General features: G+C 52.5%; 5 protein-coding genes across 5 annotated transcripts; 4 read left to right on the forward strand and 1 right to left on the reverse strand.

Moving 5' to 3' along the window:
- The first annotated feature begins 53 nt into the window (after positions 1-53).
- V1510DRAFT_420122 (cytidine deaminase-like protein) lies at positions 54-1,221 on the forward strand. Its single transcript, XM_066934412.1, has one exon. The coding sequence runs from the start codon at positions 127-129 to the stop codon at positions 1,177-1,179; it is 1,053 nt and encodes a 350-aa protein (XP_066787858.1). The 5' UTR covers positions 54-126; the 3' UTR covers positions 1,180-1,221.
- V1510DRAFT_367844 (uncharacterized protein) lies at positions 1,211-4,348 on the reverse strand (the record flags this gene model as incomplete). The annotated part of the gene is made up of 1 exon (XM_066931323.1): positions 1,211-4,348. One exon carries the CDS (start codon positions 4,346-4,348, stop codon positions 1,211-1,213), a length of 3,138 nt encoding a protein of 1,045 aa, XP_066787859.1.
- Positions 4,349-4,800: 452 nt separating this feature from the next.
- Positions 4,801-6,281, forward strand: V1510DRAFT_196333 (uncharacterized protein). The gene is made up of 4 exons (XM_066930454.1): positions 4,801-5,344; positions 5,380-5,459; positions 5,492-5,660; positions 5,694-6,281. The coding sequence occupies exons 1-4, from the start codon at positions 5,252-5,254 to the stop codon at positions 5,865-5,867; spliced, it is 516 nt and encodes a 171-aa protein (XP_066787860.1). The 5' UTR covers positions 4,801-5,251; the 3' UTR covers positions 5,868-6,281.
- Positions 6,282-6,834: 553 nt separating this feature from the next.
- V1510DRAFT_347820 (putative adipose-regulatory protein-domain-containing protein) lies at positions 6,835-7,703 on the forward strand (the record flags this gene model as incomplete). The annotated part of the gene is made up of 2 exons (XM_066930833.1): positions 6,835-7,019; positions 7,055-7,703. Coding segments are annotated over 2 exons (834 nt in total), but the record flags the coding sequence as incomplete, so codon positions are not given.
- A 1,473-nt stretch (positions 7,704-9,176) lies between these two features.
- Positions 9,177-11,847, forward strand: V1510DRAFT_367875 (uncharacterized protein; the record flags this gene model as incomplete). The annotated part of the gene is made up of 8 exons (XM_066931325.1): positions 9,177-9,948; positions 9,983-10,404; positions 10,436-10,768; positions 10,802-10,857; positions 10,890-11,034; positions 11,067-11,291; positions 11,324-11,405; positions 11,441-11,847. Coding segments are annotated over 8 exons (2,442 nt in total), but the record flags the coding sequence as incomplete, so codon positions are not given.
- Positions 11,848-11,858: the final 11 nt, after the last annotated feature.

An 11,858-nucleotide genomic window follows, 5' to 3' on the forward strand; every position in this document is an offset into this window, starting at 1 on the left:
GCCGAGAGATTGTTTGATACAGCCGTGCGAGCGGCGGTGCGGGCCATTGTGCGGCGGTGCGTGGCGCAGATCGAGCACCGCCTCTGTGGCTATGTCCCCTGAATCCGTCGTTCGCATCACCACACCATGCTCATCCTCATCTGCGGCGCCCGGTACACCGGCAAGTCGGAAATCGCGCGGTACCTGGGCCTGCAGGGCTTCAAGCAATTGGCCGTGCGATCAGCAGATCCAGCTAATGACTCGCTGGATTCGCTGGACTCGTCTGCTCTGACGCCCGCTGGATCGAGTCCCAATACCTCCGTCAGCCGATCGGCCGATCACTCGCACGACTCCTCCATAGACGCGTACGAGCAGACGGTGTTTGCATCAACCACAGAACTCATTGACTATGTGACGACGCGATGGAACCAGCGGTTCGTGACCACGGACGTCGACACGGTCGGCCGCTTCGAGGAGGTCCGCCACCGCTCGTTCGTTTACCTGCTTTCTGTCGAGGCCCCGCTCGGCGCACGCTACCGGAGGCATGTGGCGGGTGCGGGAAAGGACGCCATGACACTCGAGCAGTTTGTCGAGCAGTCTGACACACAACTATACGGCCCGGGCGCTCTCGTCCGGCTGACGAACCGATCGAAAGTGCACATTGTCAACGCAGCCGAGTCGCTCGAGCTGCTCTACCTCAAGCTCAGCGATCTGCGGCTCTGGGACGACGGATATTTGCGGCCATCGTGGGACGAGTACTTCATGCACCTGGCGTCGCTGGCGTCGCGCCGCAGCAACTGCATGAAACGACGCGTCGGCTGCGTCCTTGTCCGCGGTCGCCGCGTCATCGCCACCGGCTACAACGGCACGCCCCGCGGTATCGCCAACTGCAACGAGGGCGGCTGTCCACGGTGCAACTCGGGCGCCGCCCGTGGCACCGATCTCTTCACTTGTTTGTGCATGCACGCGGAGGAAAACGCGCTGCTCGAGGCCGGCCGCGAGCGCGTGGGCTCGGACGCGATTCTCTACTGCGACACGTGCCCCTGCCTGACCTGCTGCGTGAAGATCGTCCAGATCGGCATCGTCGAAGTCGTCTACGCACAGGAGTACAGCATGGACACAATGTCCTCTACCGTCTTCAAGGAAGCAGGCGTCGTCCTGCGCCAGTATTCGCATCGCGACATGCGTGTCGTTGTCTAAATCCTCTATTGCTCCATCCAATCCATACTCCTTACAAATTAATCTTACTCTCCGGATCGTAGTCTGGTGGCCGACCAAAGAACACAACCTTGCCCTGTGCGTCCAAAGCAGCGCCGTCTGACGACATGTATATGTTGCGGTACAGACCCGACGATTCGGCAATCTCGTCCTCGGCGATTCCCAGAGAGTCGTTTGGGATCCAGATCACCGGTGTCTTTGCCCGAAGGGCAGAGTTCTTGAAAGCACGGTCCACCAGGTACTCGCGCTGCTCTGGCGAAAAGTCCTCCAGCTCCTCCTCCACTCCGTCGAACAAGTGCCGGTTGGCTGTGTGCACCACCGGTCGGCTGATCGTACTGGTCTCTCCAGTCAGGTCGGCTTCGACAGGGTCGTGCCCGGTGTACACAAAGTCGGCCAGATGCTTGAGCGACATCTTTCCGGCGTCCAAGATCGGTGTAGTCCGCTGCATCGCCACTTTCGCGGTCTCGGCCGTTTTCGTGAGCGGGTGTCTGATCACTGCCAGCAGCTGGGAGCCCAGCGACGGAATGACCATTGCTGGCTCGTCGTCGTCAGATGCCGCCTGGATGGGCATCTCGGTTCCGTCCGTAGCTGACGAGTCGCCACTTTCGATAGCGGCTAGCAGTGCGGTAGTGTCCCCAGTCTCCTCCTCTGAATGTGCGTAATACGACTCGTTGGCCGTTGCAAAGTCGTCCTGCGTGTGAAGGACTTTGCTGTCTGTCCGGCCTGTCGCAATCGATGCGTAGCTGCGGATCGTATTACGGCCGCTTCGGCGGGACGCTTCCGTCGCTGTGCCGTCGCCTTCGCCCAGCTTCTGCTGCAATGTCTGTGTAGCCTCCCAATCGCGCATATCCTTGCGCGCCTTTCCTTCGAGCTGAACCGGCAGAAACTTGAACAGCGGCGAAAATGAACGATTGAGGGTGAACTGATAGATGGCAGTGCAGATCAGCACAAACACCATGATCAGTCCATGAATCCTGCACGTCGCATTCAGCTCAAGGTCTCTCACGAGGAAAAACAGGCCAATCAGCGAGATCTCCATCAGGTAAAGGCCAGTGAATAGCTGGTTGATAGCTCGGTGGAAGTGCAATCCAGCGGAGTCAATGTGGCTTACTTGACAATACAAAAACTGATATCTGTATGCCAAGTAGAAGAGCGAAAAAGCGATAACGCACATCGGCAGGATGAGCGGCGCGACAATCGCATAGACTAGCCCGATCGCCGCCAAATTCGTGTACATGGGGTAGAACGTGCCCCACCTGACAAAAGACAGCGTCGTAACCCGCTCAAATTTCTGGCGAGCTGTCTGATCGGACAAAGGTCCTACAAACTTAAGGCTTACTAGAGGTCCGACCTGAAGAATTGCTGAAGCACTCACCGCCAGACCTTGCAGAATGAGGTACGAGAAAAAAAAGTTCGAAGCTTTTGGCAAGTTAGTGGCCAGCAACATGGGAATCGACGCTGGGTTATTTGTCAACTGCTCAATAACAGTAGTGACGGAACTGGCGATAGTCACGACAAGGAACACCTGGATGAAGAGGAATGCAAAGTAGGACCCCTGCACCGTCATCTGTATCTCGGTACCTGTCGATGACCCGTCCAAAGAAGCAAAAAACAGTAAAATATACGGCAACAGTGCCATAAGCGCTGAGAGGGCTGCAGGAGGCAAAATACCGGATATTATACCCTTTATTGCGACCGGAAGATTGTCCACCCATGCGAGGAAAGGTACGGCATGCGTCAGATAGCTCAATTGAGAGACTGCACCGACGAATGCCACCGGGATTGCCCAGAAAAATATCAAGCCGAAGGCCAGCATAGTCGTAAACATCACTCTGAAGAACGACTCCCACCACTTTATGCGCATGTTGGGCCATTGAATGTCTCGCGGATTGACTTCGATCAAACGGGGCACCATGTTGTGCGGTCTCTCGCTGGCCAAAGACTGACAGGCCATATGTGCAGCAATCTGGTTGTTGAATTGAATGAAGCACGAGTTCATAAGCGGATAAGCAGTCTCATCACGTTTCATCTCTTCGATCTCGTCGTTCAGCTTACTAAGTCGCTCACGGGTCCAGTCGATAGTGTCCACTTTGCGGGATAGGAAAGGCATCGATACTAGTCCTAGAAACGGCAGTCTATGCCAGGGACGCTCGTCCTTAGAAAGATACTGCCGCCACACGGGTCTCAAAAGAGCACGCTCCTCTATCGCTACCTGAGTGGCACCTTGCTTGAGCCGGCGCTTATGCACAGCATGAGCGCGCTGAATCAGTGTTGTCTCAGCAGCCTCGAGAGTGAGAGCAACGGCATCCCGTTCTCGTATTTTTTTCGACAGCTTCTCAAAGTCGCGGTTTATCCAGACGTTCCGCACCCCACCTGGATAAACGTCAAACACTGTTTTGATACGGTCAACATGTAACAGGTGGCGAGGAACCGCGCGGATCAGAACGGTTGTAGCACTGGCGCGCATACGATGCTGCGGCGAAATTAAGTATCGCTGGCGCATATCCACGTACACTTGGAGCTCATGGTAGAACACCCAGCATACAAAAATGACGAAAATGATTGCCAGTACAAGATGCGCCCAGTATCTTTGAGTGGTATCCGCTCCAACGTTGACCCACGCATATCGGTCAAGGCCGCGAGCAGGATCCGACGGATCGTTACCGGTCCGGTGAGAGTTTAGCGGTAATAAAATAGGAAGCACAATAAACGAAGCACCGGCAAAGATTATTATCAGCATAAACAGGAAACGTAAAAAGAAGTAGGTATCCAGTCCGCATTTTTCTATCAGCTCCGAGTCGGGTGTAAAGATAGTCGGGTTTATCCAGTCAAGTAATCCACTTCCCGTGGGCGGAACCCGTTGACGTTTGGGTACAACATAAGTCTTTGGTTCATAGACACGCCGGATACGCTTGCGAATGAGAAGGAATATAGCCAGTTCAAAGCCGAACACTGAGAGCGAAGCCGTTAAAGACGATACAAACGTTTCCAAAGATTGACCGTAAGTATTCTGAGCGTACCCAATATTACCGCCGGCGTCTAAGGCAAGACCCAGGCCAGTAGGCTCGCTCCCGTAAGCCGTCGTCTCAGATGCTGTCGTTAGGATCGACGAAACCGTCGCGAGTAGCTCCGCAGCTCCTTCGTCATCCATGGTTTAGCAGACTTGCATGCGGTTGAAATAAGAGTTCTAGAGCTATTGCCTCGGAGCGCACGCAAAGCGCACCGAGGGACGATTGTCGACTTGGTTCAGACCACGATCCGCTGCGAGTTTATGGTGGGCGACTGCGCAGTGGTCAGAAGTCTTATCGCCACAAAACGTCGGCCTGCTGCGATAAACCGTTTGATTTTTTCGATTTGTCTAGTATCTTGGTCCAAAATCCCAACTCAAAACAAAGCGGCGAGGATGGCGGCTCACGTGTGACGTAAACAGGAACGGGTTACCCGCCCTAAACTATGCAATAACCGAAAGATCTGCTGTTACCGGTTACCGGTGGGACTAGCTACCAAGGCCAAAACTTCGGTACCGGACAACGCGATACGAGAAATCGGACAGTAAAACTATAGGCGCCCAGACGCTTGTAATGGAGGTCCTGAGCCATCGTTCTGTTGATCGTGCGACTTCTATCCGCGTTGTCGACTATGTCGCAAGAATATGTTTGCCAGTTCGATAGTAGTTCGACGCCGACTGCCACGAGAAGTCGGTGGCGGCCGAGCCGATCCGACCGTAGGTGTGGCACACTCACTGGAGACCTATCCGGTCGATCATGGTCTAGACGTAGACACGCCTGCAACAGAACAAGCCCAACGGACCAAAGACAGCCTGGACCAGTACCCAACAGCTACGGCCAGGGCACTGGGTCGCGGGACAGTCCGAGAGGTCAAAATTTTCTGCAGCTCGTTGCCCTGGATCATCCAAGGCACCGGACCGCCAGAGTCAAGGTTATACGGCATCAGCCGCAGAAAGCTAAAACTGTGACTAGTCCCCTCGGGGCGCGCGCACCCTCGAATTTACATAATTTTCATCAGTGTTCGATATGGTCTGCAGTCCGTGAAAATGACGGCACACGCTCACAATGGCACCATATCGCCGCCGTGGACGGAGCTGGATGAACAAGCCCGGCCCGAAGACAAGTCCAAATATATGAAGGTGCGTATTTCTTAAAGTCGAGCTAATCTGTGCAGGCAGCGCTGGCTGCGCAGGCCACCCGGACCGAAATATACCACGAATTTGACGACGCTCTCAATGATCATTTGGCCGGCACGTATGTATGAGGTATGGCGCGGCTGACGGGAGTATCTCGGAGGCGCAGATGAATCAGATCATCACGATCGCACAAGAAGGCTTCCAAGACATTTCACTCGACGTCAGTCGCCAGCAGCGGCTGTTGGCTGCTGTTAACGAGAGCATCTTTGCTGGATTGTTAACGCGGCTACAGCAACTGGAGAAGGACAATCTAGAGCGGGTACGCTGATTTTGCGCATAGGTTTAACCACAGACTGTTCGCCTGTATACCCTGCGCATTCGTGCGCGCGATGATTCAGATATTTCGTACGACGAAGACATCGCGATTTGCATACAGTCTCGTAACCAAACTCTGGACGCTATAAACGAAGTGCTGGCGGACGCTCGTGCTGAGGCTGCGGAAGCTGTTGACACAGAGGACGCCTAACGCGCCCGTTCGTCCGTTGGTGGCTACGAGTGGCGGTGCACTTCCCGCACACTCAGGCTAGGCTGGTACAACACAGTGCACGTACACTACGCGCTACTGAAAAACACGGTGTACGAGCCTTACTGCCCACACGCGTCCAGAATTGCTGTGCTTTGAGAACACTGAACGCGCCGACTACTGAGGCGGCTTGCACCGCCACATGGTCTGCAGCTTCGCATCGTTTCGGTTGCAGTAGCTATTGCCGACCTACAGTGATTGCCGCCACTGTTTTGGAGCTTCTGGCAGCACTCCGCGCCTTCGGCTACGCTTGTCGCCATCCACTGCCATGTAATGAGCCTCTTTGCAATGATAATTAGGGCGGGGTAACCCCCGCGCCGGCTGTTTTTCCAATGACTATTATCGCGCTCACACGACCAATCTTTACCAGGTCTTTGTGGTCCCTGGTCGGCGTCCGCCGCTGCCCCTTACGGCCCGCGTTGGTTGTCGCGGGCCTTGGAGCGATGCACCCAAATGAGGAGTAAAGCTAAAAGCAAATTGGCTTTTAGTGCGTTCAACGCCAACGATCGCCAAAATTGTGGTCGCTGCTATACAAGAAAGAAATCGCGGGATCTGATTTAGGGACACTCCACGCCAGTCGTTCTTTGTATAACAAAACACCACGCCGCTCGACGGTCTCCACATAGACTCAGAACCTCCATAGACACACACGGACTTTCCAGACTTGCTCACGATATTGTCTTCAACGGGGTAAAGCATTGCGCTACCACGCCTCTCCGTCAACCGGGATCAGATCAGAAGAAATGTTCAAATAGTTCAGACAACTGCGCCATGGAGTCGATCAAGGTAAGAAACCCGTCCGTTTAGGCGAACAGCCTGCCCGGTGTGTTTGGTTTACGGTGCGCGGGCAAGTGCTAGGCCTCAGCCTGTGCTTTTGCTCTTTCAGTAAACATTTGCTGACTTACTGTAGCGCACTTTGTTTTGGCCTGTGACGTTCTTCGGGTCCAAGGCTATGTTAAAGACGTATCTGCAGATCTTTCTAGCAGCCCTTACGTCTTGTAGCCTGTTTGCGATCGCCGTGGTAGCTTACCTGGTCTTTTACCATTCATGGATCCCCTACGAGAGCGTCAAAATTCCTTTATTCTTTAACCATTTGTATGTTTTCCTCGGCAAACAGCACTGACCATTAGATCTCAAACTGCACCGTGTGTACTTTTTCAGGTTCCATCTGGACGTATGCTATCGCATTCCCAGGACTATGCGGTTACCGTTCATTTGAGCATACCAGCGAACCCACACAACCAGCAACTGGGTAACTTCATGCTTAATATGAAATACTACGACGACGACCCGTTTCAACTGCTAAGTGCCTCTTCGCGTACGCCAGCCGACGCGGCCAATGATGTTGCAGTTCACAACTTGCGAGTACTTTTGAGCAATGGCGATCGAGTGGCGCGTGCTCTGGAGCCGATTACCAGTTTCAATACGCTCAAGCCGGCGATTTTGTCCTACAAGTCTCCATTACTTGAATCTCTGCGCACCATTGTATTCCTGCCGGGCTTTTTGACCGGCTTTATGAATCAAGAGGAGCATATTGATGTGGTAATGTATGACGATTGGTCGTACCGCAAGGGACTGCCTTCGCGGTACGCCTTCATCTCTATAAACCAGCCGCTACAAATCTATTCTGCTTCAGTCGAGTGGAGCGTTCAATGGTCCGGCGTTCGCTATTTGATGCATCACTATTACATCACATCATTCATAGTCGCGGTATCGTCATTCTGGACGATAGAGATGATATTCACCTTCACGGCCTGGATACTAGTGACAGCTATGTTCACGTCGTCCAAAAAAGATAGCCCGGAAAGCGCACGTTTAGGAGACGGTAGTGACCACGACGACCATGGTGGCCCTGGGGCCGCCTCCCTCTCGTCGTTTGCGGTGAACATGAAGCGCCAGAAGCAAGCCACCTTCCCGCGGCTGGAAGATCTAACAAAGCTCGGCCGCAAACCAGATCATCAGCGGTTCAGTGGCTCTGCGTCCACCAAGTCATCCTCCAAGACGGAGAAGTTAGAGGTTGTTCGACGAGCCTCGGCAGATGGCAGAGCATCCGCCGTCACAGATCGTTCCACGCCCACTCACTCCGTGTCTCATACTGAAACCCCCGCAGAGGCTGTGTCCAACTCCTCGGGAGCTTCTAAGGCACCCGTCCCGAATGCCCCAACCAGCGAAGACTCTGCCGACGAATCGGTATACGAGTATGATGACGATCACTACGATTCCGAGGTCAGCGGCAGTGACTTCGTTGAGTCCGACTCTGAGACGGATTTGTTAGACGCGTCAGAGGATGATACGGAAGAAGCCGGGCCCGAATTCTATGACACAAATTCTTACTCTGAGCTTGACCGCTTTAATCCAGACGGCGCGCTACTTGAAGCCCTCGGTGACGACTCCATGCTTTCGAGCCACACGGGAACCGACGGTGTATTCACGCCCGCTCCCACTATCGCTACGCTCGACACTGCCCCTACGGAGATCACACTCGCGTCTGGTGCTGACATCAAACGACAGGCTTCATCTTCCTCGTTCTCATCTCGCCGCGGCATGGGACAAGACCAGTCTCGGTCCCGACAAGCCCATCGCCGTTACTCGACAGACTCTGAAGGTAGCAGTGTTAACGACGATCACAGCGAAGATGTTAGCTTGTGATACTGTTCGTCTGACGGTTCTCATTTGTAAATCTCATTTTTGTTACCTCACGACTGAAATAGGCATCGCTGTTTCATGTTATAGACTTTATGTTGTCCGTTTCTATGCGACTCGGCCACTCTTCAACTGCCGACCAAAAGTAAACTAATTGATCTTTACTCGACTTGCTCGTTCGCAGGCGCGCCTTGCATGTTGTGGCCTCGGGCAAGATTGGCAATCGCCATTTTCAGGGGTTGACCACAAAACCACATCTCGGCAGTGCTACTCCACGAACTTACACTTCGACGACGCCACCCTGGCCAACCCACGGTTTAGGAAGAAGTGACAGCCATCGACACTCGAATGAAGTGTTTACAGCTGCAGCAAGCAGCCGCAGCTAACTCCAGCTTGGGATATATCAAATGGGTGCGCCCTGTTCTGTAGCACTGCCCAGAATCAGTGTTATATGTACTTCTGCCTACAATGGCTGACAGTCAAAGCACAAGCGGAGAGATTCTTTTGGTGAGTTAGTGTCTACGGGAGTAGCAGATTGGGCACGATCTGACCTAGTAGGAATATCTCGAGAACTCGTTTAGCTCGTGAGTACCAGAACAGATCTATTGTTCTGACATAAGGCAAAAGTTCACGGCTCGGTCAGTATGGTTGAGTACAACTGTCTCGATCGGCTCAACCGTTGTTGTGTTTGTCGCATTCTGTGTCCTGCGACCTCGGCATACGGTTGTCTACGCGCCTAAGACTCGACAGGGCGTACTTCGCCCAGCCTTGACACCGCCCAAGTTGCAGACCGGCTATGTCGCTTGGATCACTGAGGTCTGGAGACAGGCAGAAGAGAAGTATGTTGACCGGCTTGGACTGGACGCTGTTGTATACCTCCACTACAATAAGATGGTAGCCATGGTGTTCATTGCTTTGGCATTGCTTGGAACTGCTGTGATTATACCTGTGAACGTTGTGTGCAATCTCAAGAGTGGATTGGCGAACTCTGGCACATATTCGGATGCGTTCATACTCATGACCCCGATACTGTTGTCTGGAAGTCCGCTGATAGCACACGTTGTCATGACTTATGTCTTTGACGCCATTGTCTGTTTGTTCCTGTGGCGATCTTATAGGCATATTGTTCACCTCAAGCAGGTCCAGTTTCGGTCCTCTTCATATACCAAGCGGTTGGCTGGGCGTACACTTCTTATCAATGAGATACCAAAGTCATTTCGCTCGGCACAAGGCCTCCTCACGATCTCCACTACTGCGGGAGCCACCCAAAACCTTAGCCAGCTGAGCATCGGTCGCGACATTCGCAATCTTGAGAACCTTGTCGTTAAGCGGGAGTCATACGTCCTTGATCTTGAGTCAGCGTTCGCCAAGTACGCCAACGGTATGATCTAGCAGCTCGTATATGCTGACTGCAGATGTTGTGCGTCCGTCGCTATACCGCCGTGTCTTCGGCATCAATATCCCTAAGATGGCTAAGAATCGGGACAGGATTGTTGAGATTCACGGAGAAATCAAGCAACTGGAGCAAGAGATCATTCTTGAGCGCAACTCTATGCGAGATGGGAAGCCGATGCCGTACGGGTTTGTTGCCTACACGGAACCGCAATTCGCCCACGAAGTCGCACTCAGTAATTATTCAAAGAGTGTACAGCATTCGCACATCCGCTTGGCTCCTCGTGCAGAGGACATCATATGGTCCAACATTGCCCTGACCAAACCAGAACGTATGCAGAAGCAACATAGTGGACGGGTTGTATTCATTGCTCTGTGTATAGGATACATAGTACCGAACGCATTCATCAGCACATTTCTGACCCAGATATCTCATATTGGCACCGTATGTATGTTTACGTTCCTTCTGATTTTAGTTCTGGCCTTGGTTCAAGAATCTTCTGGACGACCATCCGACTTTCTTTTCTTTTATCCAGGGTATCATCTCACCTCTGGTCGTCTCAGCCATTTTCCTTGTGTTGCCAGTAATTATGCGTCGGATCTCATCTTGGCAAGGAAGTATCACCAAGTCATCTAGAGAGCGTGACACACTCAATAAACTGCATATATTTTTCGTGTTCAACAACCTGATAGTCTTCACCATATTCGGTGCTGTCTGGAGTGCTGTGAGCGAGATTGTGGAGACATACAGGGACAGCAATGAGGTATCGGTTGGAGATCTCATCGAGTCTCTCGACCTACCGTCCCAGGTAAGAGCAACATCTCGGCTGGTCTAACCTTAGCTGTCGAGCTCTATCATTGGTGTTTCGTCGTTCTGGGTCACATATATCCTGAAAGTGTAAGTAGTTTGTCGCGCGTGCTAACCGGCAGAAACCTGACCTCAGTTATTGATCTGATCCAGCTCACCCAGCTTCTCAAACGATCATTCAAGAAAAAGTTTCGGTCCACCACCCCACGCCAACAGATTGAATGGACCGCACCACCGGACTTTCAGTATGCAAAGCACTACAATGCGGTATGTAGGTCTGGTTTAGTCTCTGACCGCAGATTCTGTTCTACATCACTCTGGCGCTAGCATTTGCAACAATCCAGCCGCTGATTCTAATTGTTACTGCCTGTTACCTGTGTCTGGACTCGTTCCTCAAGAAGTATTCCCTGACTTACGTTTTTGTTACAAAAGTCGAGAGCGACGGCACCTTCTGGAAGGTGTTATTTAACCGGACCTTGGTTGCGTGCGTTTTCGGAGACCTGTTCCTCTTCCCGATAGTCTGGGTAAGTATACTTGTAGTAATGGCTAACAATAGGCACAGGGTGGTTGGATCATGGCCATGGGCTTGGTGCCGCTGCCTTTGATACTTCTAAGCTTTAAGACCTGGTGTTTAAAAGGTACACCCATATATAGACGACGCTGACTATGACAGAGTTTGACAAGCAAGAGAAATTTCTGTGCGTTCATACAGACGCATCAGACGAGGAGAGCCTCGCAGAGTCAGACAGCGCCATAGCCCTGAACCCAGGTACAGACATAGAGAATGATTCAGATCTTCGGCTCGTCTTCACAAACTCTGCGCTTTATAGAAAACTTATTGTTCCCATGATAGACTCAAGATTTAGCAGTGTTTTAGCCGACCTCGCTTGTCTACAAGGAGACAATGCTGCGGCGATAGCGCTTCTAGATGCTCATCCCGTTACCGGACAGAGTGACCAACAAGAAAAAAAGGGCCGCAATAAGCGGTGGCAGTTTTGCGAAATCGAGTCTAAATTTGAGCTGGTATCGGAGCAGGACCTTGACATAGTGCAGCGAAACCATATGGATGGTGTGCTCTAAACAAATGATGT

Source organism: Dipodascopsis tothii, assembly GCF_038497935.1.
Source record: "Dipodascopsis tothii strain CBS 759.85 unplaced genomic scaffold V1510scaffold_24, whole genome shotgun sequence".
NCBI lineage: Eukaryota > Fungi > Ascomycota > Lipomycetes > Lipomycetales > Lipomycetaceae > Neoaidaea > Neoaidaea tothii.